At 35.3% G+C, this 25,714-nt stretch overlaps 1 protein-coding gene across 3 annotated transcripts in view; it reads right to left on the bottom strand.

Annotated features, from left to right (window-relative positions):
* RB1CC1 (RB1 inducible coiled-coil 1) overlaps positions 1 to 25,714 on the bottom strand; it is a 74,005-nt gene that overhangs the window by 31,766 nt on the left and 16,525 nt on the right. For 2 of the 3 annotated variants that reach the window (XM_084282215.1, XM_084282216.1), the window contains exons 4-11: positions 25,255 to 25,381; positions 24,830 to 25,000; positions 14,273 to 14,475; positions 12,754 to 13,189; positions 9,707 to 9,877; positions 3,266 to 3,450; positions 442 to 628; positions 280 to 361 (exon numbers count right to left, since the gene is read on the bottom strand). In XM_084282215.1, the coding sequence (XP_084138341.1) occupies positions 280 to 361; positions 442 to 628; positions 3,266 to 3,450; positions 9,707 to 9,877; positions 12,754 to 13,189; positions 14,273 to 14,475; positions 24,830 to 25,000; positions 25,255 to 25,381 (1,562 nt within the window). Of the gene's footprint in view, positions 1 to 279; positions 362 to 441; positions 629 to 3,265; positions 3,451 to 9,706; positions 9,878 to 12,753; positions 13,190 to 14,268; positions 14,476 to 24,829; positions 25,001 to 25,254; positions 25,382 to 25,714 lie in introns of those variants that run through there. The other variant, XM_084282217.1, reaches the window with a different exon arrangement.

The following is a 25,714-nucleotide window of genomic DNA, read 5'->3' as shown; positions in this document are numbered from 1 at the left end:
TAATCAGAATTTTTTTCTTTTGAAAGCTTTAAGCTAATTAGAACTTTCACAGTATTTTGGGTAATCTATACGGAATAGTTTGTTAAATCATAACATAACTTATGAACAAACTTTGCTACTAATAGTACCTCCTGGCACACCGTACGTTCCCTTTTTAAGCAACAAAAAACAACATGAAGGTATTTAAATTACAACATAATTAAAATATTTTAGCTACTTTTAAAGACAACAGTACATACTAAACCATAGCTCTGAATTCACAGAAGAGAAAGTACTTACTGAACAGTTTACCAAAAGATTCTCTTTTTGCTCTTTCAGCTTCATATAGGTGTTTCCCATCTTTTATTAAAGCACCAGCCCACTACAGAAAGAAAAATACATAGTTAGTAGTTAATTTATACATTGACAAACTGTCAAGACCAAACCTTTGCATTTACTTACCTCCCTGTAGTGTTTTATGAACATTTTTCTCCTTACAACCTCAACAACAGCTAGACAGTACATTTGAGGAACAGTGCTGAGAGCCTCTACAACCTTGACCCTTTCTAGCAGCTCTGTTACAAGACGAAGCAAAGCTTGCAATTTCTCTCCATCTTGGTCAGCATGAAGCATTACAAAACAACACCACCTACAAAAGCAGGTTACACTTTAGAAGACAGCAACTTAGTCATCTCTTCTGCATTTGAATTTATCCAAAATTAGCAACATCTCTGGATCAATGGAACAATTATATTATTTTACACAGGTCAACAACAGGCTATCTGTAAGTACCAAGTCATTCAGAATTCAGTAGTTGTCTTCCCTATGAACCTCTCAGAGTAAAAAATCCACATAAACACTCAAATTAATGCTCACCAACACTTAAGGTATTGTTTTTGGTAAGTAATACTCTTAACATACATAACCTTAAAATAATAATGTAATTTTCTCTAGAAGAATTAACAAAGAAGTCGGTACAGCCAGAGCAAAGATGACAGTAGTCTTTGTTTATAAGTCTTAAAAACATTGAAAAGCATTATCCAGAAATAGCAGGGGTGGCGATACTGTCAAAGAGAAGATCTAAAGACTGCCCAGAAGTTCACACTATCTACTCACTCACTACAAATAACCACCCTGCTAACATGCAAGTTCTCATTTTATGTAACCACACATCCAATTACCTTATTGAAAATATACACATGTATTTCTTGGTCAATATACTAATTTCAAACAGACACCATAATAATTAAACCACAGCTTAGCTACTGAAAAGGTGATAAACTGGTGTCTGAGTGGAAACATTACAGCAACTTTTCCAAAGTCATAACATGGAGCTACACCCCTGCAGTAACAAAGAAATTTTCGTTGACAGAAGTGAAGTAAAAGCGACAAATACAACGAAGTCAACACTAGTAGCAGTAACACTATTAAAAAAGTACTTTTTCCACACAACAGTTATGCTGTTGTGTGGAAAACTTACAAAAGCCAGGAGGATTTTGTGGATTCAAAAGAACTAGTTAAGCTAATTAACCAGTAGTTAAACACAGAACTGCTTCTGTATGTAAATATTCTTAGAGGAAAATATTATGCATTTTCCTCATTCCTGTTTTAGTCATTTGCTACTAGCTGCTGATGAAGGCAATCTAGAAGAACCTTTGGTTTGACACAAAAAAGTATTTTTTTTTGTGTGTGTTTTTTTTTTTTTTTTTTTAAAGTCTATGTTTTATTCTTCTCTAGATCTATCCTCCTCGGATTCATTCTCTGTGCCTCACTTTCTTCTTCCAAAGGGATTCAATTCTTTTCCTCTAGTAACTTATGAATTAGGTGCACAGCTACACCAATACTTCAGCATATAGGAAATCAAAGTGATGTTTATGGTAAGCTAGCTTCTACATACTAACCCTTGATACTTGTGAAAAATGGTGAAAAAACAAAAAAACATCTTTTCAGAAGGGTAAGAGTAGATGCATGGGCATTGAAGACAGACAAATTCCTATTCTGATTTCCCTAGCAATAATTCAGCTTACAAACACAATCTTTATCATTGCTGCACTGCTGACTCTGCTTTACTTTTTCCTGAATCTTTAATTTTTTTCATACAAAGTGTAATCTTTTCAAGAAGAAAAAAAAATTGATGGATTGATGGATCCAGTGTGCAAGTTTAGCAGAGTCTCAACAGAATCAGTGTTTGTAGAGCCACAGAATACCCCAAGTTGGAATGGAGCCACAAGGATCCTTAAGTTCAGCTCCTGGCTCCACACAGGACAACCCAAAAAATTAAACCAAATGTCTGAGTGCATTGTCCAAATGCTCCTTGAAGTCTGACAGGCTCCATGCCATGACCACTGTCCTGGGCAGCCTGTCCCAGTGCCTGAGCACCCTCTGGGTGCAGACCCTTTCCCTAATCCCCAGCCTGACCCTCCCCTGTCCCAGCTCCATGCCGTTCCCTCGGGTCCTGTCGCTGTCCCCAGAGAGCAGAGCTCAGCGCCTGCCCCTCCGCTCCCCTCGTGAGGGAGCTGCAGGCCACCATGAGGCCTCCCCTCAGCCTGCCCTGCTCGGGGCTGAGCACACCAGGGCACCTCAGCACCTCATCATACGTCTTGCCCTCTACACCCTTCATGAATGTTGCCTAATTGTTAACAGCTAGTATAAACATAATCCTTTCTGAAGAAATGATACAAGCCTGTACACTTCCCCTATATATCTGACATCACATTAAATAAAGCTTAAGGATTAGGTTTAACAGTGGAAAGAACTGTTTTTCCATTTAGCAATATAGACTACTTATTGCCTTCTATGGCATATGGCAATGATGCTTACGTGAAAAAAAAAATAATGATGTTCTCAATGTCAGTACATGTAATTCTTTTTCATTAACTGCAAGTAAATCACAAACTAATGTCATGCTTTCTTGCTTTGATACAATCACAAGCTACTGAAGAACGTTTTACTTATATTTATTACACTCTTATGAAAACATCAATTGCCAGTCAAATTTTAAATAAGAAATTGATGGCTTCCAAGGTTGACAGGAGAGGGGATTGTAGGTTCAACACTATTGTTTTATTGATATGAAGGTCATTAAGAGGTTTTTTTCTTGAAGCTTAAGTAATATTTTGTTTCATACTTACTGATGACTTGATATACAAACTCAACTAATCCAACTTTTATTTTTTCTTCCATTAAGAAAAGCCTCTGTGCATTACTGAAGATTTCTTTATGGCACTTTTTAAGAGTATCAGTGCAAGTGGAATTTGCAATACCAAGTTGAGAAGTTGTAACTTACTTTAGTCTGACTTGTAGATTATTTGCAAGCTCCTGTTTGGCAGTGGTGCATTTCTGTTTAATATCTAACAGTTTTCTGTGATTAGTTAACATGATCATCAGCTGATTTGCATGACTTAAACACAAGTCAGGCAGAACAGAAGGATCTTTCAAGTTCTCAGCTCTCTTCTGATTAGCCAAAAATCCCTAGAAGAGAAAAGACATTTGTTACACAAGTCTGTAATAATCAAAAAGCACTGAAGCAACCACCTTGCAAGCAACTGTGCAGCAACCACGCAAGACTTAATAAACTTCCTGTAACTATTGAAGGGTATAACAGAATCCTACATAGAGGAATCAAGTGTCAAGCTCATGTTACTTCCATTTTATAATACCAAATAAATCTCACCTAAGATTTAATCTCCAAACAGTGCCAACACAACCTTTTAAGAACTTCACGCAACTAACTAGCACAAGTGAAAGATTATAAATTTAATACAGCAGAAAGAAGTAGATACTAGTAGTTGGGCAATCAACCATCATTCTAATTTCTTCAAACAGCCTTTTTAATTCTGGTATATCCAAGATTTAACATCATAGCATATCCAGTATTATTACTGCAGGCTAAAGAATCTACCTCTTGAACCACTAAATTCATATATGAAAACAATTCCCTCCTCCACCCCCCCCGAATGAATGTAGTATGTACAAATTTAAACATCATCTTCATTCATTATCTGACGATGAAGAAGTACATCATAATTGTCACGAAATTTTCAGCCATGCAAGGCTGAAAAGGCTATCTAAGACAAATTACTGAACTTCTTTATGCAGTATGGAATGTATAACCTTCAAAACGCAGCAAAGTGAATGCATGCAGTGGCAATTAAGCATGCCTGATACTCTTTATTAAAGCATCCATTTTCACTTAGTCTTAATCATTCCAAAATGTAATTGCTGGGCATTAGCTCTTCCGCATTCTACTTGGATAAGATTGTTCCTCACAAATTTCCTCTGAAAAGTCAAATACTGAAGGATTTAAAAAAAAAAATAGTCTGAGGAACATTAAGTGCTTTTGCAAGATGTTAAAAATTCTTATAGTTGTTTTTACTCAGAGGTATTAACTTTCCTATTATGGGGCAGGAATTAGAATTTCACCCTGGTTCTCTATGGTGTCAGAAAATGCAATGAAAGAGCAAAGGACAAAAGAGCATTATGACCATGATTTTCTGTGGAATCTAGACCACACTACAGACTCTCTGAAACATTTTACCAATTGCAGAGCTGAGAATACAGCAAATGCTATCAGCAACACTTTTTTCTTTTATTCCTGTAAAGGGTGCTGGCTTTGCATAAGAACCAACGAGAAAGTTTTGTTGGCAAACACCCTATCAACGCCATATTTGAGGGTGGAAGAAGTTTCATGTAAGGAAATTCTCCCCACCGACTTCTCTTCAATAATCCAGAAAGACACAAAAATATTTAAAAAGCTGAAGTAGTGAAGTCAAACAGTGAAGGGTTACAAAACACCTCCCATAAAGCAACAGGGTCTCCAGCAAATCCATACGCATCATGGTGGGGAGGGCTGTTAAATCTCTCCAGTTGTGAACATTTGCTCTAAACTCCTCTTGTTCCACTGGTTCACCAGAAACAAGAAGAAGTAGGGAAAGGAATAAGCTTCAGCAAGACAATGAGAATGGGAAAGGTCAGCTAGGCACTTTCATGTTGCATCTGACACATTGCTTGAACACAGTGGACACTACATTTGCGCTTCAATAAGCTTATTAACCCTTTGTTTTCTTAATAAAGAAATACAAAACATATTAGTTCTAAGTGTTCCTTTCTGATGTTGAAGTCAATGACAACAGTAAGCCATATAGAATTACATATACCAGCTGACAAATGAAGTTACTGTCATTGCTGGTTTGATATTAAAAGCGAAGAGGTCTTGACATAAAATACTGTAAAGCTTATTTGCAAAGTCTGCAATAAGTATTTGCATCCTTATGAGAAAAGCACAGAAATCAAAAGGTAAAATATCATAAAAGTGTAATGAAAAGAAAATGAAAGATGAACACTGAAGATGGAAGAGAACACGGAAGAGCTATGCAGTTACTGAACTATGTGCAACTTCCACACTGAACGGGGGAGGACCCTTTGGGAAACAAAAACAGGTTGCCAGCGTTTTAACTGCCTGTCTTATTCAGCCCAAGTGAATGGAGACTGGAAAAAGTGGAAAGAATTGTTAGAGACGATCAAGATGAGGAGTCTCACCAAAATAACTTGAATTGTTTAGCTACAGAAGACAAAGACATTGCACATACTGTGGTAACCATTAGGGAATCGCCAAGTACCAAAATCAAAGACAGGATTAGGCATGAAAAAATACAGATATGAACTAGACAAGAATACATGCAGATCTGAGATGAAAGAATGTATATACATTTTAGAACAATCAGATCAGAAATAAAATTCTAATCATACTAGAAAAAAAAAGCCAATGTTATAGTTTTGGCTGGGATAGAGTTAGTACAGGCTCGCATAATGCTGTGGTTTGGATTTTTTTTTTTTTTTATGAGACTAGTAGTGATAACACCTCAATGTTTTAGCTGTTGCAGAGCAGTGCCTACACAGAGCCAAGGCCTTTCCAGCTCTTCATGCTGGCCAGAGAGATGTCCCATGCCATAGGGCATCATGCTCAGTAATAAAAGCTGGGGTAAAGAAGAAGGAAGGGGGATGTTCAGAGTCTTTTGTCTTCCCAAGAAAACATTGTGTGTGATGTGCCCAGATCTCCTTGGAGTGGCTGAAACCCTGCCTGCTGGAAAGCAGCTAATGAACTCCTGGTTTAGCTCTGCCTGTGCACATACCTTTTGCTTTACCCAGTAAACTGCCTTTATCTCAACCCATGATTTCTCACACTTTTACCTCTCCGGTTCTTTTCCCCTATCCCACCTGGGGAGAGCGAGCAAGCAGCTGTGTGGCACGGAGCTGCCTGCTGGGAATTAAACCACAACAGCTAGTTAAGAAAAACTACAGTGAATTTAAAAAAAGAAAAAGGAGAGGAAAACAAAGATTGGAGAAATCCAAGACGTGAGTAATCAATTGTACTAACAAGTTCCTGTCTTTCTAGTCCTGAGAAAATTAAAGAATTCATAACATGAGCTTCAAAGGTAAACTCAGAAGAGTCCTGAAAAACAGATATGATAGTGCTTTCATTGATTTTCCCAGTGCCTATTTCCAAATGAAAAAAGCGACAAGAAAGAATATTAAACACTTTAGACTTAAATTCAAATAGTTAATAGGGAAAGGTGGCAGTCAGTGCAGTACTTAACAGCTGAGAAGACCTAAAAGCACTATAAATCCCCCCCCCCAAAACCAAACAAAATAAGATTTTTCCCCCTGATGTCAAGAAGTAGAAGGGATATAAAAGTACAGAATACAACACGGACAATATGGATAACTCTCCCCCTTTTAAGTCAAAGTTCTTTTCTCATCAACTTCAAGAGAAGCAGAAGAATCCTAGAACCGAGAAAGCCATCTGAAAATCTGTGTGTTGGCTATGGTTAACAGAACTAACAGAAGACTGATACTTCTATGAATCTAGTTTCTGGAAGTGAATTTTGATGTTACAAGATGTTTTAAAGAGCTACAACTATTAATTGAGAAAATTTAGAAAAAAAATCAAATACAAGAAAATGCTGTAAACGACAAGCTACTGGACAGAACCATACTGAAAGATTAAAGAGGCTCCAAATTTTCTAGAGGAGTACTGTTATTACATAATGCCACCTACTGACCATAGTTATATATGCGTATGCTACAAATCCCAGCTTCCAGAGAGAAAAGTAGTTTTTGAATTTAACAAAGCAGCTTTCCATTGCTCCAACAGCTAGAGATTTACTATTCAAATACATAAATCAAAAAGTAATTTTCATATAAAAGGCTGCTTAAGAGTCAGGTCAGTTCACAGAAAAGGCTAACCAGAGACAAAATAACTCTTAAGACAGTCCAAGGGACAAACAAATTATCTAAGTAACAAGGACTTCTAGCAGACTGTTCTCTGGGCTAAGTTTGTTTTGAATTTCAGTAATAGAACCTAAGTTGGAATAGAAAGTCAAATCAAATTCTAGAAGGAACATAGCTTTCTCCAGCCTGGGAAAGACAACTATACAGCTTCCAATACATATACGGCCACTGGAATTGCCATTTACATCTTCCTTATTCTTGTTCCATAAAATACATCCACTTGCTATTTCTTTATGAACAGAAATAGTTCCCTGCTGAAATATGTGACGTATTGAAAATTTAGAGTTTTCTTCTAGCAACACCAAATATCAACAGTTACCACAAAATTTTGAGCACTCTCTTTAAAAATACCCAAGTCTTTGCCTATATGAATAAACTTAAACCTTTGAATCTAGCTGTTCTTTTTAATATTTCTATGCAGACTATCATTTGTGTAACATACTAGCTCTAACTAATCTCACATTAAGCATCTACAAGCATCTAGTTTTTGTAAACAGTATCTAAACAACTACATTAAATGTAGTAGATGAAATAATGTAAGTATATGAAATGAAAAACCATGTCTTCCTACATCTGATTAGACAATGCTTCCTGAGGTTTTTCCATCATATATGCAGCATATACAGAAATGGTTCCATATAAAACCAAGGAATAAAGCTATCCAAGTAGCACACTTCGCACTTAATCACAAACATTCAATTCACTGAGGGGAAAAAAAAAATAACGTTGTCCTATCTATAGTATAAGGCAAGGCATATTTTTCATGATGAGGGTGGTAAGGCACTGAAACTGGTTGCCCATAGAGGTTGTGGAACCCTGGAAGTGCTCAGGCTGGATATGGCTTTGGACATCCTGATCTAATGGAAGGTATCCTTGTCCATGGTAGAGGGATCAGAATAAAATAGCATTTAAGGTACCTGCCAATTCAAACCATTCTATGATTCTATCTCACTTTTCTTAAAAACAAACTTGTGTATTTTATGATACACATAGAAAAGCCAATTTACAAAAAAAAAAAAAAAAAAAAAAAGACAAGATGAAGATTTGAAAGTTTTAAGTCTGATAAATCTTCAAAAGGCACAAAATCAAAATGTACAGAGGTATTTTAAAAAAAAAGGTACCAAGTATCTTTCCAATTGACTTTTAGGCATGTCACTCAAATAGAATTGGTAAACTTGAGGTACATTCCTCATTCAAGTGGAGAGGGAGAACACAGCTAAGACCACAACAGCACTGGGCAACCAAGTAGAGAGATGCAAGAATAGCTTCTCTACCATGCTAAATTTCTCTTGGATTTAGCACCTGCCTACAACATAACACGTATGCAAGACTGAGATTTAACAAAAAAAATATGCCTGGACTTCCTCATTGAAAGTATTGGAGAACAGTCTACACTTTTAAACAATGCTGCTGGAAGTACTAGTAGCACCCACCTTTACATACCAGCCAGAGGATGCAGCTGAACACCTGGGTCCTATATGACTGCCAGTCCAATTCTTCCCTGGGCCTTGAAAGGGGTCCCTGATTACCCAGCTGACCAGCAAGATAGGGAAGAACACTGCCCACTTACTCCCCTTAATGATATACCACCATGCAAGCAGAAATGAGAAACTCGTCTGTTTCCTTATGGTCCCTATTCTGATGCAATGGTGAAAATCTACACATCTATTACTTCAGGTAATGATCACATACGGGTCTTAATGTATTTTGAGTTTCAAAAAGACAATTGGGTATAAAATTAACTGAAGCTCTTCACAGAAGCTGTATTTAATGAAGAAGCTTTACTACAGCACTACACTATTTAAAATGTACAGCTCGTGTGTTTGTGTATTTTAATATTTAGAGAAGCTTTACATCCAATTTCTTACCACTTCAAATGACACTAATACAGGCACACTACATTCTCTCCTCACTACAAGCTTGGTGATTAACCATTAAGCACATTACCTCTTCTCAGGTACTTTTATAGAGGGACAATTACCAAGGACTAAGCATTTCCCTTCAAAAACAGAAATTAATCTGTCTCTCTCTTATTCTGTATTTCTCACTCAAGCTCTGATTTTCTAGTGTTTTCTGCCTACAACTAGGGAAAGGATAACAGTAAATCCCTCCATATCTGAAACCTGAAGGTAAACAGACCTTCTCTAACTCCTGAAGTATACAACAGTGATGTCGTAACTCCTCTTTTCAGATCAAAAAAGAACACTTTAAAATATTTAAAAGAATATGATAATCAGTTGTTCAGTTGTGCACTGAAAACATAAGGTGTAAAAAATATTTAAATGTCAAATTATTATAAATACAGCACTTTACTGTAACACATTGAAAACTATCTTGCATTAAGACATGCAACTGTTTCATTATAATCTTTAACAGCATACACATATCAAAAGTCTACCATCTTCCAATGTCACAGACAAATATACATTTGTATTACCTGAGCAAGTTCTTTTTGTTCATTCACCAGTCTGCTGCAACTTGCAATCATCTGATCCAACGCATAGAGCCTATCCTCAAGGCCTTTAATAGCCTTCATGTTCTGATTATCTAGTTTGGCAATAGTTTGTCGACATTCTGCCAAGAAGGGCTGGATGATCCTTGGATCGAGCTAGAAATAAAATAATGAAAAAAGTTAGCACTTGATGTATTCAAAGGTAACACGAAATAGCTACATTAATTTTTATAACCTTAATATTTAAGGTTATATTCTATCATTTCTAATACTATTTCCACTAGGCATTTTCTTTGAATCAAAGGCATGCCTACATCTTTCACTTGTTTCAGAATCCTGAATTAGACTGTGAATTTCTGATCAACGCATCAACTTCTTTTAAATTTTCCAACCAGATCATAATACAAATCAGGTCCTTGCAAGGGGAAAGGACAATGAGGATTAAAGCTAATGGACAGAGCATACACTAGAATAGAGTTTATACAGCTATAATCAGAACAAATGACAAATGTGATTCAGGGGGAAGTGCAACAGGGAGGGTGGTAGGAAAGATCTGCAAGATCCATTAGCACTTTCCCACTAAATGAAAGCATTTAATTGATGGCTTCATGTATAAGCAGATCAGTACTAGTAACTGGAATACAAGCTACAGAAAAATAGTACATTTCTAATACTTTTCACTATTAGTTTTTATAACATATTGTTAATATAATTGTTTCACTTTACTCCTTTGTGATCCATTATCTAGGAAACAAAAAAACTGTGAAACATTAAAAGGCTACAACACCCACAGACAGTAAGGGTAACTCTTCAAGTTTCACTAAAGAAACAGCATAACCAATTAGAAGTCTTTATTATGTGAGAATGATTCTGAAATATACAGGTATGTGGTCATACAAGCTGTCATAACACTAGTTTCTTCCACTAATATGCAGGTTTTACATCAACCCACAACACAAAGCGTACTTACACCTTTCTAAAGAAGCCACTTACATGTATCAATATTAACATGAATAAAAAAATCTATTTTTCCCCTAATCTAATATTTGACTGTATAAAAGCTTTCCTATGCAATACTTTCATTCTGTTACAAATCTCATACTCTGAGATGTTACACTTCAATTAAAGTCTTACCTGAATTCAGAGTTTCAAATAAGAATTGCAATAAGCCATTGGTATGGTTCATATTTCCAAGAAGGAAAGGGCAGGGGAAGAACAGCAAAGAACAGTAACAACAAAAAAAAAAATGGCTTTTGTATTCTCACATTTAAGTGTTCTCTTAGTATTTACTTGAGATGACAACTGTGTTGTGAGATATTTATTTGGTTGATTTTCCTTTCCAGCTACACATTAATTCTATTTTATAATTCTAAATCAATGGTAAACAAAGATTGAATCAATGGTAAACAAAGATTGAATCCTTTGTCTGTATTGCATTAAAAAGAGTAAATTAATGTTTTCCTAGGAACTACCATATTGAAGCTTTTGAGTTTTTGTGAAAACGAAAATAAATCAAAATTGATCACTTATAGTTGGTCTGGTGGTAGCCAGAATAGATGGAGTATCTACCAATTATGATAGGAAAACAAGAACAAAACTTTGCAGGGGCAATTTCCCCTTTTTCCCCCCTACAAAAAAAAACAAACAACTAGATAAGAGAAGCAAGGACAGAAAAGTACACGGTTACAATATAGCCTGTTCAAAACATGTGGAAAAGGTCAAATAAGTCTACAAGCTGGTCTGAAAAAGGTACAAGCATTCAACTAAAATGTGTTTTTTTTTCTTCAGCATCACTAAGTGTATTTTGAAGCAACTCTTTAATTCCTGTCTCTTAAAATATTGATAGATATAGGGATATAACACTGTACAACTTTAACTAGTACAAACAAAATGAATTTCTTCTCTCCCAAACTGAGCTACAAGGTTTTGTTACTTGTTTAAAACTATCAGAAGCCACCTTGTAGCATTATCAAAGAAACAAAACAGAGGACTGTCTCAGACTTTGACAATTACAAAAGTTTTTCAGAGACACCACTGAATATACTTGTTTTTGGCAAAGGAAAATAAAAGCGTCACAACTTGGGAAGTACAGTCATTCACTCAGCCTTTTCCACAGTACTAAAACTGAGACAGCTCAAAACCTTGGGCAGGCCTTAATATTACCCTCAATTCTCCACTTACTTTTAAGTCAGAATTAAAAAAAAGTATAAACCTGATCACATGGTAACACTCCTTATAACAGATGACGCTTAGACATAATTGAGAGTCTTACAGTCTTACCTTACAGTGTCCAAGGCTATAGAAATTATTTTCTTTGTTCTAGGTACATTGAATTATATTACATATAATTTGCATATATACATATGCAAACAAGGTTACACAACATAAGAAATATAAGCTACAGCAAAATGTACAAGGAAGCAAGATGGAAATCTCAGTGTAGAAGGGTACTATGCTATAATTGGTTAAAGCAGTGATTCAGAAAGAACATGAGCATGTACCAGTTAATAAAGACTGAAGAAATATTATGATTAACCACATGAATTTGATCTGTGTTTCAATAAATATGTCAGTATTTTTAAAACACATACTAACAGTGAGTTTGGTCCAGGAAAATTTTAGTTTCATTATAAGCACAAATCCACAATCAACTAAGAGTAGAAGCTGCTTTGATACAAGGAACTATTGTTTTTCCAGAAGGAGTGGCGACTTCCAAAAAAAAAAAAAAAAAAAAAAAAAAGCAGGGGAACCCCAAAACAACAACAAAACCTCCAAGACAATTTCACAATATTTCACAATAAACGTTCATTATAAATTTTCTCAAAGGTCAAATTCTTAAAACTCACAAACTCATTCACAAAATACTTCCCCCGCCCCCACTCTGTTTTGGTCTCCCCTTCAGAAAGTTATTTGAGAAACAACAAGCTATAGAAAGTTGAATCACTTCAAAAGAACCGGCATCTGGAAAATAAACATCATCCCATAGCAAATTTCCAATATAATTTGAGTGAGGAAAAAAAAAGTTAACTTACCCTGCTCATAGAATCAAAACATTTTCTGACCAGCGATTCAACATCGTTAGGTCTATCTTGAACGTTTATCCAGTCTAATAAAGACACATTGAATGAAGGCTGGTCATCATCTTTCAATTCTACTGATGTTTCATTGTCCTGGACAGTAGCATTTTGACCCGACTCCTTATCATCTTTTACATTTTCAGGATTTGTGCCTTCCAAAGCTGAATGTTCAACTGACTTGCAAAATGATGCTAACATTGATTTATTGTTCACTTTAGATACATCAGAATAAAGCACCAGTTCAGGAGATTTCCCATCCTCAGTTTCTTCACTTTCTGCCCCTCCATGCTCAGCTGAAGAATCCAGTCTTCCTAAACACTCCCTGTAACTATGTCTCGTTAGGCACTCCAGCAGTGGTATCTTGGCCATGATAGAAACAGCAGAACCCAAGCTTTTTTAAAAAGGGTGAAAACAAAAAGCCATCAGTATCCAGAAGCCAATTGCGTAACAACTTTGACACAAGCCACTCATAATTGAAGTGCTATTTGTATATTTTAGAACTGAAACAGACTTCAAAATGAATTTGCTTATTACCCTTTCAAAGCACTGTGTTCAGTAACAACATTATGAGAGCACAGCTAAAGTAATTTTTGCTCTTCCACTGCTCAGTATGGACTCTTCTAAACTTCAAGGTAAGCTTATAGTTATAATGCAATGACAAAAACATGAAAAAAGACAACAGTTTGATAAACTGAGACATGTCCATATTTTAAACACACAACTAGGACTTGTATGTTTGCATTCTGCATAGGTACACATCAATGCTTATTAGCAAAGACTGAGTGCCCTCTGGCTGACTACTTTTGCAGAGATTGAATGCTCTCTACATATTTGGTAAAAGCTATGAAATTCAACTTATTTTTTGTTTTATTAAAAAAGGTACACCATATTTCTGCTTGATTTCTCTAAGTACCTGAAATTCTATTAGGCACATCAGTCACAGAAATACCACAATAATATAACGTCTCCAGAAAGACGTCAAAAAATATTTTCCTCCAAGCAACATCCAAAGTTTGCAATGCTCTAAGTATACATTTATATACATACACCCAAAGATGTATGTCTACACACACCAAGATTGTGTTATAAGTAGCTTCAATTTTGCAACATAAATCATCATTCTTAATATGTGTATTCAGAAGTAATTAATTCAGAAGTGCAAATATGTATTTAAAATACTATTTAATGACTAAATTTATTATTTAGATGTTTCTAGTGTACATTTGGAAGGACTCCAGCTCTTAAACAGCTCACAGTAGTGAGCATAATTTTCCAGATAATTCAGTACAGGTATCTGTGTGCTGATGAATGTAATGAAAAAAAAAGTCAATTAAAAAAAAAAAAAAGACTAGCATAGAAGAGAAATAATGTTTTCAGTGACATAAAAATCAAACAATACATGCCTGATTACTTAAAACACAAAAAACATAAATAAGCTCTGGAGATTGAGACTGAAGTTTAATGGCAAACCTACTGTGTGAGTTTCAACTTGATATCATCTATGGACTGCAAATAGCTTGAATATACATTTTCAAACTTGAAAAGTAGCTTTTGGTAAGAGTATGTACAATCTTCCAAGTTGGCCATTATGGCAGCCCAGCCTTGATGCTGAAGATGTTCATCATGTACAAGACCTTCACAGAACGAGCAAAGCTTCTTGGCAACTTCATACATTTCCTGGAAGAAAAAAAATCCAACAACAAAATGAAAGTCACTTAGCCAGACTTGTGATGTTTTATATAGCTACCATAGAAAAGTGAGACACTTGGAAAATATTAAGATAAAAAGTGTTAAACTGTGACAGCTAAAGCTGCACATCTTTTAAAAACTTCAACCAAAAATAACAACTTCCTTTACTCTTAAAAGAAAAACAGTTAGAGGATGAAAAAAAATGAGATATTTACTGAGTTATTTTTCTTCTAAATAGGCAGATGAAAAGTTGCAGAATTTAATTCTATGAGTTTTTATCAAAATAAAAACTCAGAATTAAATTCTGCTAAAATGAAATAGTGCATATGTGAATAATAATTCTTGTAGTAATCTAACAGAAGGAGCTGGCAAACAAGGTAGATTAAAGAGGAAGAGCCAAGCAGAAACTCAGAACAAGACAAAGAATCGCAGTATCCATTGATAGAAACACAGGTACTTCAGATGCAGGGAGAGATTCATAATGTAAATGGTAGGTAGATACTTCACTGAAGTCTAGCAATTAATAAACCAGAGGAGCAGTGCAGAGAGCATACAAAACTCTAAAACACCTGAAACTTGGTGCACGCAAACCAACACAGCAGCTTTTCTGTTAAATAACTGGATGAAACAAACATTTAACCCCCGTAAGAGGGTGAGAATTTAATTACCACCCAACTCAGTAGAGTTAAAACAGAGACCTAGATTTGGCAAGTACCGTATCCTATTAGAAGTGCACTAATAGCAATGCCTTATTGTATTCAATTCCAAAATTTTAACTATTAGTAGAACATTTATTTAAAGTATACTAACTTAAGGAAGCAGACTGCATCCCCCCTACTACTCCCAAGGTTCTTACTTCCCAAACACCCAAGTAAGAAAATAATATAGAAGTCACACTTAATCCTTCAGCTCAATACTTTATAACATACTACATTGGAAATAGTTTCCTCAGAATACCTGGATGTTTGGTTTTAGTGTCTGCCTATCCACCAAGGAAGAAAATCCTACAACTTTTTGCATGTTTTTCATAGTGTTGAACTAAACAAAGCATATCTTTGTTAGAGTGCATGTGGGAAAAGCATACATGGAGAAACAAGTTTACATTATTTAAGTACAGTGAAAAAGCAGCGTTAAAACCCCAACATATTATAAAATACTTTCACTTCTGACCACATGGTTAACAGCACATATTTTCAAACCCAAAATTTTCTAAAGGTAACACTTATATTCTCAAAATAAATCACAAAACTGCAGAGCATTTTATCTGAACATTTCAGAATTAATCTTAGCAAAGCCTAAGTTATGAACCCCCTTTAAAAATAAACAAAAAAGTCTCCAGCAGCATCACAAAATTCCATCGTCCTTCAAATTACTAACTTATCTAACTTATATATCCATTGTTTGCATGCTGATAACTACTTACACATGAAACCCAAGGAAATCAAAAGCTATTACAAATTTCTACCATTTCATAGTACAGACACTGGTTTGTCTTTAGTATTGTCTTTCCAACTCTGTCTTGTTTTATGAACTTTGTTCACCTTCTGCGCACAGGACATCAATAATTTCTACTTTGAGAACAACAGTTATTTTATTTGCAGTATGAGCTCTCACTTCCTAAATCAAAACTAGCAACACAATTTAGACAGCATCCAGGTTATGCTGACATCTTCAAGTCATTATCTTAATATTAGATCCAGTCCCTCTCCGTACAATTTAAATATACACCTGCAAACTAAAGCAATACTGACAACGTGACGAATTTTTATTATTCATTCTTGAATACAAATTGCTAAAGCAAATTCTGTATCAGCTGAAAAAAAAGAACTACTGCTTTCTCAATTATCATACTGAAAACCAGAACAGACTTTTTTACCCTAAAGTATACTAGAAGATATATCCACGATATAAAGCTGAAAGGCAACTGGATGTCTCTGTTGTGTTCTAATGTATGCCCTGTGAAAGTAAGCGAGCATTCTACTTTCAACCGACAAACACTACTCCCTTCCCAAAGTCAACCTGCTCCCACCCTATTGACAAGAACCCTATAAATATGGAAACCACACATTAGTCTGAAAACTAAAACGATTTAAGCCATCTACAAGATCTACACTGATCTCAAAGTCTTTTTATGCAGCAGTGTCTTCAAGTGAGTATCATCACAGTGTATTGGGGAAAAGACTGAATTCATCCCACCACCTAACTAAAACGTTCCTTTAAAAGCCCTGGGCAGAGAGGCCTTTGTTAGTTCTATTTTCCTTTGGACAAATTGACTTGGCATTGCACAGATCAACTGTGTAATGACAAAATGCATACACTAGGCATGATTAGACCAGATGCTCTGCCCCGAAACATACTCCCAACTCATGCCACTTTTTTTTTTTTTAAGCTAGATCTATTTACTGCATTCAATATAGGAGTCAGAAGCTACAAAATTAGCTTTGTTCTATTAAGTTTTGTGTGTCTTTTTTTTTTTTTTTTTTTTGTGTTTTGTGTTTTGATACTCCCTGGAGAATTTAAATGTTGTCAACTTAAGACATTAATTCTGTCAAGGTTGTCACAACACTTTCAAGCTAAAAACAAAAATTGCAAGTTATCAAATTTTAATAGGAAAAAAAAACATTACAACTGAGATTGCTTGTTACACTACGGATGACCAGCACTGACACTTTTTATCTGACCTGCCATGATCCAAACTTATCCGAGTCAGAAACTTGTGTCCCAGAAAAGTGAAAGAGTAAAGAACAGTATTTCCCACAGAGGCAAACTACCACTTTTTAGCAACCACATAACATAAGGGCATTCTAGTAACTGTCAAGATCTGTCATGTAATAGAGGCAGACCCAAAGAAATTGCTATATAAGAACACCCCAGCGCCATGTAACTGTTCAACTAATTTCATCTTCAGTGTGAAGTGTACTACAGCTCTTTGGTGGACATACACACAGAAGACATGAACATTGAAACAAAAAAATCTCATGAAAATCTTATGAAATGAACTATAAATATGATACTGAAACAAAAAGATATTTTATATGTAGTTTAGAAGTAGTTCAATTAAAATCTGCACAAGTGCATCTTTCTTATAATTCCATCACTACTTAATGCAGCTTCAAGTGATTGGGCTTGTTTTTCCTGCCTTTTCTATAAACAATACTAAGGGGGAGGCATCAAGCTACTTCAGAAGATCAAGACCAATCTATTTTCCACGATCAGTATGCCTGCATGAAGCAGTTCCCTTCCAAACGACTAACATCTAAAACTGTAGGCATATAAATAAAGACCTGCAGTTCAACATATGTTTTAACACTTCTCAGTAAAGTTGCCAGCTCCAGCATAGAAAATGAAGCCTGCCTAACAACAGGTATGCTTTTGTCATTGATTCTTCCACAGATCAGTTCAGAGTAATTTGCAGACACCCAATGGCTCACAGAATATCAAAATGAAAAACTGGATGCCTTGCACGGCTACACTAATTTTACTCAAATACATCAATATACCTAGAACAGAGTTTCAAGATACCACTGGAATGTAGTCCTCAAAAAGCACCTCTACAAGACTAGACAAACTCAACTTGCCCATTTACATTGAAGAGCAAATAAAGGCATCTTGACTTTTTAATTTGTCTAAAAATCCACAGGCTCACCAGAAAGATTTCCTTTATCTCTGTCTAGATGTGTTAACAGAATATTTACATGAATTACTTTATTCCATCAGCATGACTTAAACATAGGTTATTCTTTTGATTACAACTATTTCATTTTAGTCAGTTGCACCCAAAATCAGTAGAAACAACAAAATACATTTTATCTAAAACAAGAATTAATTGGTAAAGTGCTTCCCATTCATTTCAAGACTTTGCCCTTGCATCCTACCACCCTAATTTTGCTAATCTGAACGGGAGAAAAAAAATCATGGGAAGATCCATTTGTCTTCAGTGCTCTTTGGACTTACCTCTAAAGAGCAAAAGTTTTCAGGAAATGCAGGGTTCTTTCCATTCTCTACAACCCTGTGGTAAAAGGAAACAAGGCATCAAAGTCCTCTATTGCCATGTGTCTGAAATTCTATTAGAAGGACTCCTTATAGATTTGAGTCATCCTCAACAAAAAAAATCAACCTCAGGCCACCAAAAAGGATCCCTGAAAGTGAAGTTACACCATACACTACACTAGAGGATAACCACTTCCACAAAAGGTAACCAATATCTTAGTTACCAGTATCAGGAACTAAGACCAATATCCCTTTTTATACACCTCAACTGAAAACAACAGTAATGCTATTATATTAACCACTTCTCAAGATTTCAGCTTTTAAAACCTGAAGTTGAACAGTTAATTTCACTGTGAGGGAGACTTGAGATTTCATTATAACTTCTCTTCTTTCATTAGACAGAATATTATTCCACTCTCATTTAACATTGATCAATTTTGGTGACTGTCCTTTGGACATTTGTCCACACAGTTCATGACTTATTACATATTCATTAAGTATTTATTTCATCAGCGTGATACAGAACCAAGCTATTCATAGCTTAGTGACTTTTTCTTCAGTCCTGTTTTCACTAGCTCTTGGCTGAGATCCTAAAAGCAAGCTGAGAGAAGTCAAGTGACAGAATTTACCACCAAAAAGGACACTGAGAAGCTGATATAAAACAACCAGCCAATGAATCAAAGCAGGGTATGAGGTAAGTGATAATTTTCACTAGCTTGATTCCAAGCCATCCAAAAAAAAACACTCCCGGTGAATTTTCCAAAACCTTAATCTAACGATTTTGGTCACAAAGGCCAACCAAAAACCATCTAATCATAAAAGCTTTTCTATTTTAACCTTTCACAGCTCAAAGACATTCAAAGATGATGAGATTCATCATTAATGCAAGTTAAAGAAGCCTGGACTTCTGTGGAAGAGCTAGAAGTGTTTCTTGCTATTAGAAGATTTAGTAAAAATGAACTAGTAACAGCAATGTAATCACGCAATTGCTACAATCGTTATAAATGCTTTCAGAACACAACATTTTTAAATAATTGTTTTCCACTGGGTCTCAAAGCAGCTTTCTAGCCAAAGTGAAAGCGTACGTATTTAAATAGTAGTTACATAGCTTTCAGGAAGCATGATTATACATCTTCACTAGAGTTGAAAGCATTTGGAACTGAACCAAGAATGATGTTGGTACTATGACTACAGTTAGTTTTATCTAGCCATATGGAACAACCACACAATTTCTCATTGTCTTCTCTATCTCTAAAAGAAAAAATGACTGGAATTGACAGTTTGATGATGTCAGCAACAGTATCACTTGAAATGTGAAATGTATCCACTAACCAAAAGTCCAAGTCTCTAATAACCTTCTTCCGGGACTTCAGTTAAAATGAGGAAATTTCATTTAAATTGCTTAAAAGTAACTAAATAAATCCTGTTCTAAAACATAAACTATCAGTTATGCTTTTTTTTTTTTTTAGCAGTAGCATTAAAAGACCAAAAGATTAGACAAGATTCATAGAACAGAGTTTATTGCGCAATGCATTGTGTAGAGAACAGCTTGTTTTCTCCTAAGCTGATGTGTATGCAACTTTTTGCAAACACACTGTGCACCTCATTGTCCACATTCTGCAGCTCAAGGCCAGAACTGCTGAACTGGAAGAGAAGTAAGAAAGTAGGGTAGCTGTAGAAAAGCATGCTGTAACACTTCAGGCACTTACATCTCAACAGCAGATTTTTAGCCAGAGGGAAACCAGGATACTTGGACATCATAAAATGAAAATAGGCTTAGAAAGTTGCTTTAACTGCTATTTAAAAGCCAGACAGTAGATGAAACAAACACTGAACAGGGAAGAGATGATTAAAAAAAAAGTTCAAAACACTAAGACATCAACACATTTGACAAAAAGCTATGGAAAGAATTTCAGTTTAGTCAGTGAAAGAGCAAGTTGTGGTAACAGATATAGCTTCTCTAAAGCTACAAAGTCTTTATACAGTGAATTTTATGTAATGAGATCTCCAGTTTAAAAAAAACACACACCTTAAAGAAATCTGTTTAAGTGTTAAATTCAGGAAATCAAAAAGAATTTATCTTGATATGAATTGAATATGAGTTATACTACAGCAGAAAACCAAACAGGTGGTAATAAACTTGACATAGGAATGACTTTTCGTTAGGAGGTATTAAAACCTAAAGACTAAATGTAAATTTATGAAGTTAGCTCCAATCAGTAAATAAGAAAATCAATATCTGCTGCTTTTACACATCTCTATACCATGTGGATAAAAAGTTACAAGAATGCAAACATCCCCATAGGGCTTTTAAAGGTCCCTGTTCAATAAAAAAAAAAATATTTGTAAGTGAATTAACTTGACTCATTCAAGTCTCAAAAGCAGTTCAGCTCTTCATGTGACAATGGCTCAGTAACGTAGGTGAGAGCAACATCTGAAAGGGAAAAAATGCAAGCCATGACAAACAGTCTTCCTGAAAAATGTTACAGTTCTGCATATTTTTCCCTCCCCATGATTCTAAATTACTGACCTGGAAGAAAAAAAAAAAGATCCATGAAGTAGCAAAGCTTACACAGGTTTCTTAAGAGTCTTTCTTTAACAATAATTCCAACTATAATTATGTTGCTATAACTATGTTCCTGAAGTAATGCACAGAATACAACTATTTACCCAACTCAGAAGATTTAAGCTACCTACAACACAGGAAAAAAATGGCCTCCACTGTGAACTAAAAGATAACTTTTGTTTTTAAAAAAAAATAAATTGTATTTTCAGCTATTGCTGCTCATCTAACAAAGGGAAGATACAAAACAAGAATTTGGGGAAGAATATATGTACACAGACTAAGAGAAATCCTTGTTAAAGGAAAACGTAGAACTACTTGCTATTGAAAAGTAGTTTGTAAAAGACCGTATCAGGAAGTGAGCATCTGTCAGCTTCCTCTACAGCACAAATAAACTTCAAAATAAGGTAAGATAAAAATACCCTTTCACACTGTTCTACAGCATAATACAATCCATGGAAAAACTGATCAAATTCAAAGGTTTTCAGGAAGACTTAAAATAAGGGAAAACTAAGATGACAACAAAAGCCATTACACCCTGAAGCATATATAACACTCCATACAAGAAAATACATTTACCTATTACCAAATTAGAAGCAGGCCACAAGCTACAAGAGACAACCAAGAATACTAGTTGTACTCCTGCACAGTAAATTCAAAGTCATCTTCTAAGCAGGGTTTACCATTTCATATACTGTGTTACTATGTCTTATAAAATCTGATTTTAAAATTGTACTGCATATCTTCTGGGCAGAAGAGATAGCAAATTAAATATAAACTGGCAGCTATCACATATTCTCCTCTACTTTTAAGTAGTTGCACATCACTGTTTTTTATTCCTGACAGTAACATTTTGTAATCATAAGCAACAACTTAAACTGAGACTTCTATTCTCCTAATACAAAACATCTTTAAATGTAATTAATACATGATAATTATTTAAGCTCCCTAAATAATTACAACAGGCAAAACCACTATCCCACTATCAAGTACTGTAACTGTTTTTCTAGTAATACAAATTACTGCCTCTCTAAAATTAATTAAAAGATAAACCTTCGATCTTTATACTGCAGATTTTTCATGACCATTTTGCATGAAGTCTAGCATACAATATCGTCAGTGTGGCTTTGGATGCATCATTCTCACAACTATAGAGGTTCAGAGCCCCTCTTCCTTTCCCCAGATCTTAATTTTGAGGACTAATGCTCCCATGTTCCATCTTCCTCCCAGACCAGAGGCTTACAATGAACCTTGAAGAAGATTAACGTTTTAACCACATTTCTAGCCTCTCTCTAGTTTATTCTGAATTACTGCTCAATGTGCTTCAAATAGGCATCATGAAAGGCTGTAGAAACACTGCAATAGTCCTTTATAAAGTCTTCACACCCTGGCACATCTCAAGTCAGGTTAGACTATTTACTCATCTTCTATGATACAGAGCTGTTTTCTTAGCATTCAACTCTCAACTCTCAGAAAAGCACCCAAAGCATTTTCACAGCCAAATATAGAGCCCATGATTTTGAAATACTTAAAATATTGGGCAAAGCTAACTGATGGTATAAAGGCACATCAGATTTAAGAACATAACTAGCTATTCAGTCTTTTTTTTTTTTCCAGGAAAAAAACTTACTACCATTGTTACCCAGCAGGGAAGAGCTGGAAGAAGTGTAGCACATAGGACAATCTTTTACAAGATCAACGTGCAGGCTAAAACAACAACTCCATTCCACTTAAATAGATGTTTAAACACCTTTAACATTCTAAATCCGCCCTCCTTCAACAATAATAATAGATTCCATCAAGTATGGAAAGATTTCTTTACTTGGGAATCAGTTCAGGATCAATCTCTATGTAAACTTCACAGTCTTACGCTAAATGTTATTGCTCCAGTTGTCCACTAAATGCTGTACTTCACACGGACTTTGAGAGTATTTCTGAAATATGGATTTCCCTGACAGAAGACTTGTCACCAGAACAAGTCATTTAAATATAAATAATTTACAAGCAGAAACACTTGAATAAACTTACTTGCTCTGTGTAATAATACAGCCTTCAGAATTGAGGGGGAAGAGAAGGTAGCACTAACAATCCTTCTCAAGTAGAAATATACATTAAAAACCACTCCTAGAATACAAAAACTTACTCCACAGGAATTAAATCTGTTTATTTATCAATGTATAGTAACTTCACTGGGTCAAAACAAAAGTTGGGAATACCTGCTGTGTTAATTTTTCCCCTTCAGAGATGGGGAAAACAAAGAGAAAATATCAACAATTAGAAACAAGACACTTATTAACACCACCTTCTCAAGTGAAGTTCAAACATGAATACCAGAACCCCCATTCATGTTAAATCAATTAACATATTAAGCATTTAACAGATACTAGTCTTACTGACTTCTATAACATCCTTTTAACACCTCATAAAAATCAGTATTTCAGTCTCAGCTGCTGAAAAAACAATCTTCACACTCTTCAAGTATGGAGCACAAATGAAAACCTCCTACTCCTAGATGAATTCACATCTACATCTACTCTTTTCAGTCTGACAGTCATATGATTCACAGATCCCTAATTACTCAAGGTCTTATTTACTAAGTCAGCAATAACTGTCAACAGGTGGTAGAGGGAAGAAGAGTGTTTATTGGACTTGATCCTTGCCTTAAATTAGACAGTATGTCAATGTTAGATTATTCAAGCTAACCTCACTCCTGATAGGCCCAAGGAGGAAAAAAAAGCAAAACAAAAGTCTGTGCTATATGCATGACTTAGCACTTTTCTCCGAATTCTGCTGTACAGTATTTAAGAAGTACGTCACTTAAAACACTAAGTGTTCTTTTAGACTGCCTTAACGTTGTTACTGGAACTTGGAAACGATTACCAAGACAACATGCTAAAATCATGAATTACTGTTCAGTCTGTGCTAAGTGCTACACAACCATTAACCCACTCCTAACTCTTGGAAATTTAAATAATTAGAGAAGGAAATTTAATTATTAGAGACAGCAAAAACATTTAATGCATTTAGAACGTAAAATTTGAAAAGGAGACTGAGGACAGCATTTTGTAACACGAAACGCATTCAGTTCAGCTACTGCGCGCGTTGTGTTACATTCTAGAGCACGCAGCCACCATTCATACCACATGCACACTTGATATTTTACCACCCTTGTTGCAGGGTAGCCTCCTCCTCAAAGCAATATGAAATAATCAAATAGGATTAGATCATGTTTGCTTTTCAGGCAAGTAGAAGCCAACACTCAATAAGTACACGATAAGAAAAGACCTGAAAGAAATTTTGGGAAAATGAAGCTTAGTTTTACACGTCTAAACAACTGGTGGGAAATTTATAAGAGGAAGCAAGAGATTAGAAAGGTACTTAGAAAATTTGCAATGTGATTTGTTTCAATCTGGGTTAACACTGTTTCTGAACTAACAAACTTTTCTGTCTTCTGGTTGGAATAGACTGAAGTCACTAAAAATAAGGCAGGGAATTGAGGCGCGAGTCCAAAGAAACCAAATTGCTTTCATTTTGTCAATGTTATAAACATATGCATCCATAAAGCCATATTGCATTTTGTTTTTGAAAGAAGCTTTGAAAATGCTACAGAAGCACATTTTAGTACCTACCTTGAAAATTAAGGACAAAGGCTTCAAGGAATAGATCATGAATAGTATACCATTTTCACTGTCTTCTTACAAAACCACTTCAAAATTTACATCAAGTTACCTCTCTGACATAAAAAGGTTTTTGTCCTTTTGTGCGCAAGTACACTATGAATTTACTTACCACAGCAAGTTGTGTCCGTGATGCTACCGTATGAAAAACTGCAGGCATCATTAGAGATTCTTCTACTTTCAATTCCATCTCATTCTCCGCTGAAAATGTAGTTTTGGGGATAGCTGGGGGACGCTCACACAAGATCATTTCTTTGTTGAATAAGAAAATTGGGTTGGTGTCCTACACTCAAGAAGAAAGTGAAATCACACGTTTAGTAAAGGTACCATTCAATCACCAATTATTCCATCATATGGGTAATATGTCTTAAGACCATGTTAAAATCCACATGTATAAACTGAGTAGATAAGAAAAATCTCAAATGAAAAAAAAATCAGCAAACAAGGTATACTACAGAAAAATACTTAAAAATCTTTACTAAAATAGTTTTTTCTTCCCCTATCACAGCTCAGATGACAAATGCAGTATGCACTTACTGTTCCAGCACTGTAACTACACACTCGTCTGTCTGGTGCCATACACTCTCCTCCATTGACGACCAGTACCTGGTGCTGAATGGCAATCTTGTACTTGGTTTGTATTGCATGTTTCAGATCAGCCACGCTGAAAAAAATGGGGGAGAAGATGACAATAACATGTGTAGCTAATTTCACATATTCCTATAATATAGACAGGCAACTTGTCTGTTTCAAGGCAGCACTTGTCACACTTGCATTCTGCACAATGAAATATTTAAGTCTGTAAAGGCTGCAACATGTTGTGTTCTGGATATTCACCTAACAAGCTATCAGCTAACGGAGTAGAGCCTGTAGAATACTGATACATAATCAGTAATCTTCTTCCAATAAGATCTGATAATGTGCTGAAATACTAGATCAAATCAAGCACTTAGGATACCTGTAAAAGTCATATTATGTTCTTTGAATGTTTATTTTA

The sequence above is a fragment of the Netta rufina genome, assembly GCF_964035555.1.
Source record: "Netta rufina genome assembly, chromosome: 2".
In the NCBI taxonomy this organism is placed as follows: Eukaryota; Metazoa; Chordata; class Aves; order Anseriformes; family Anatidae; genus Netta; species Netta rufina.
The sequence above is the reverse complement of the archived record's forward strand: the minus strand, read 5'-3'. Positions and strand labels throughout refer to the sequence as shown.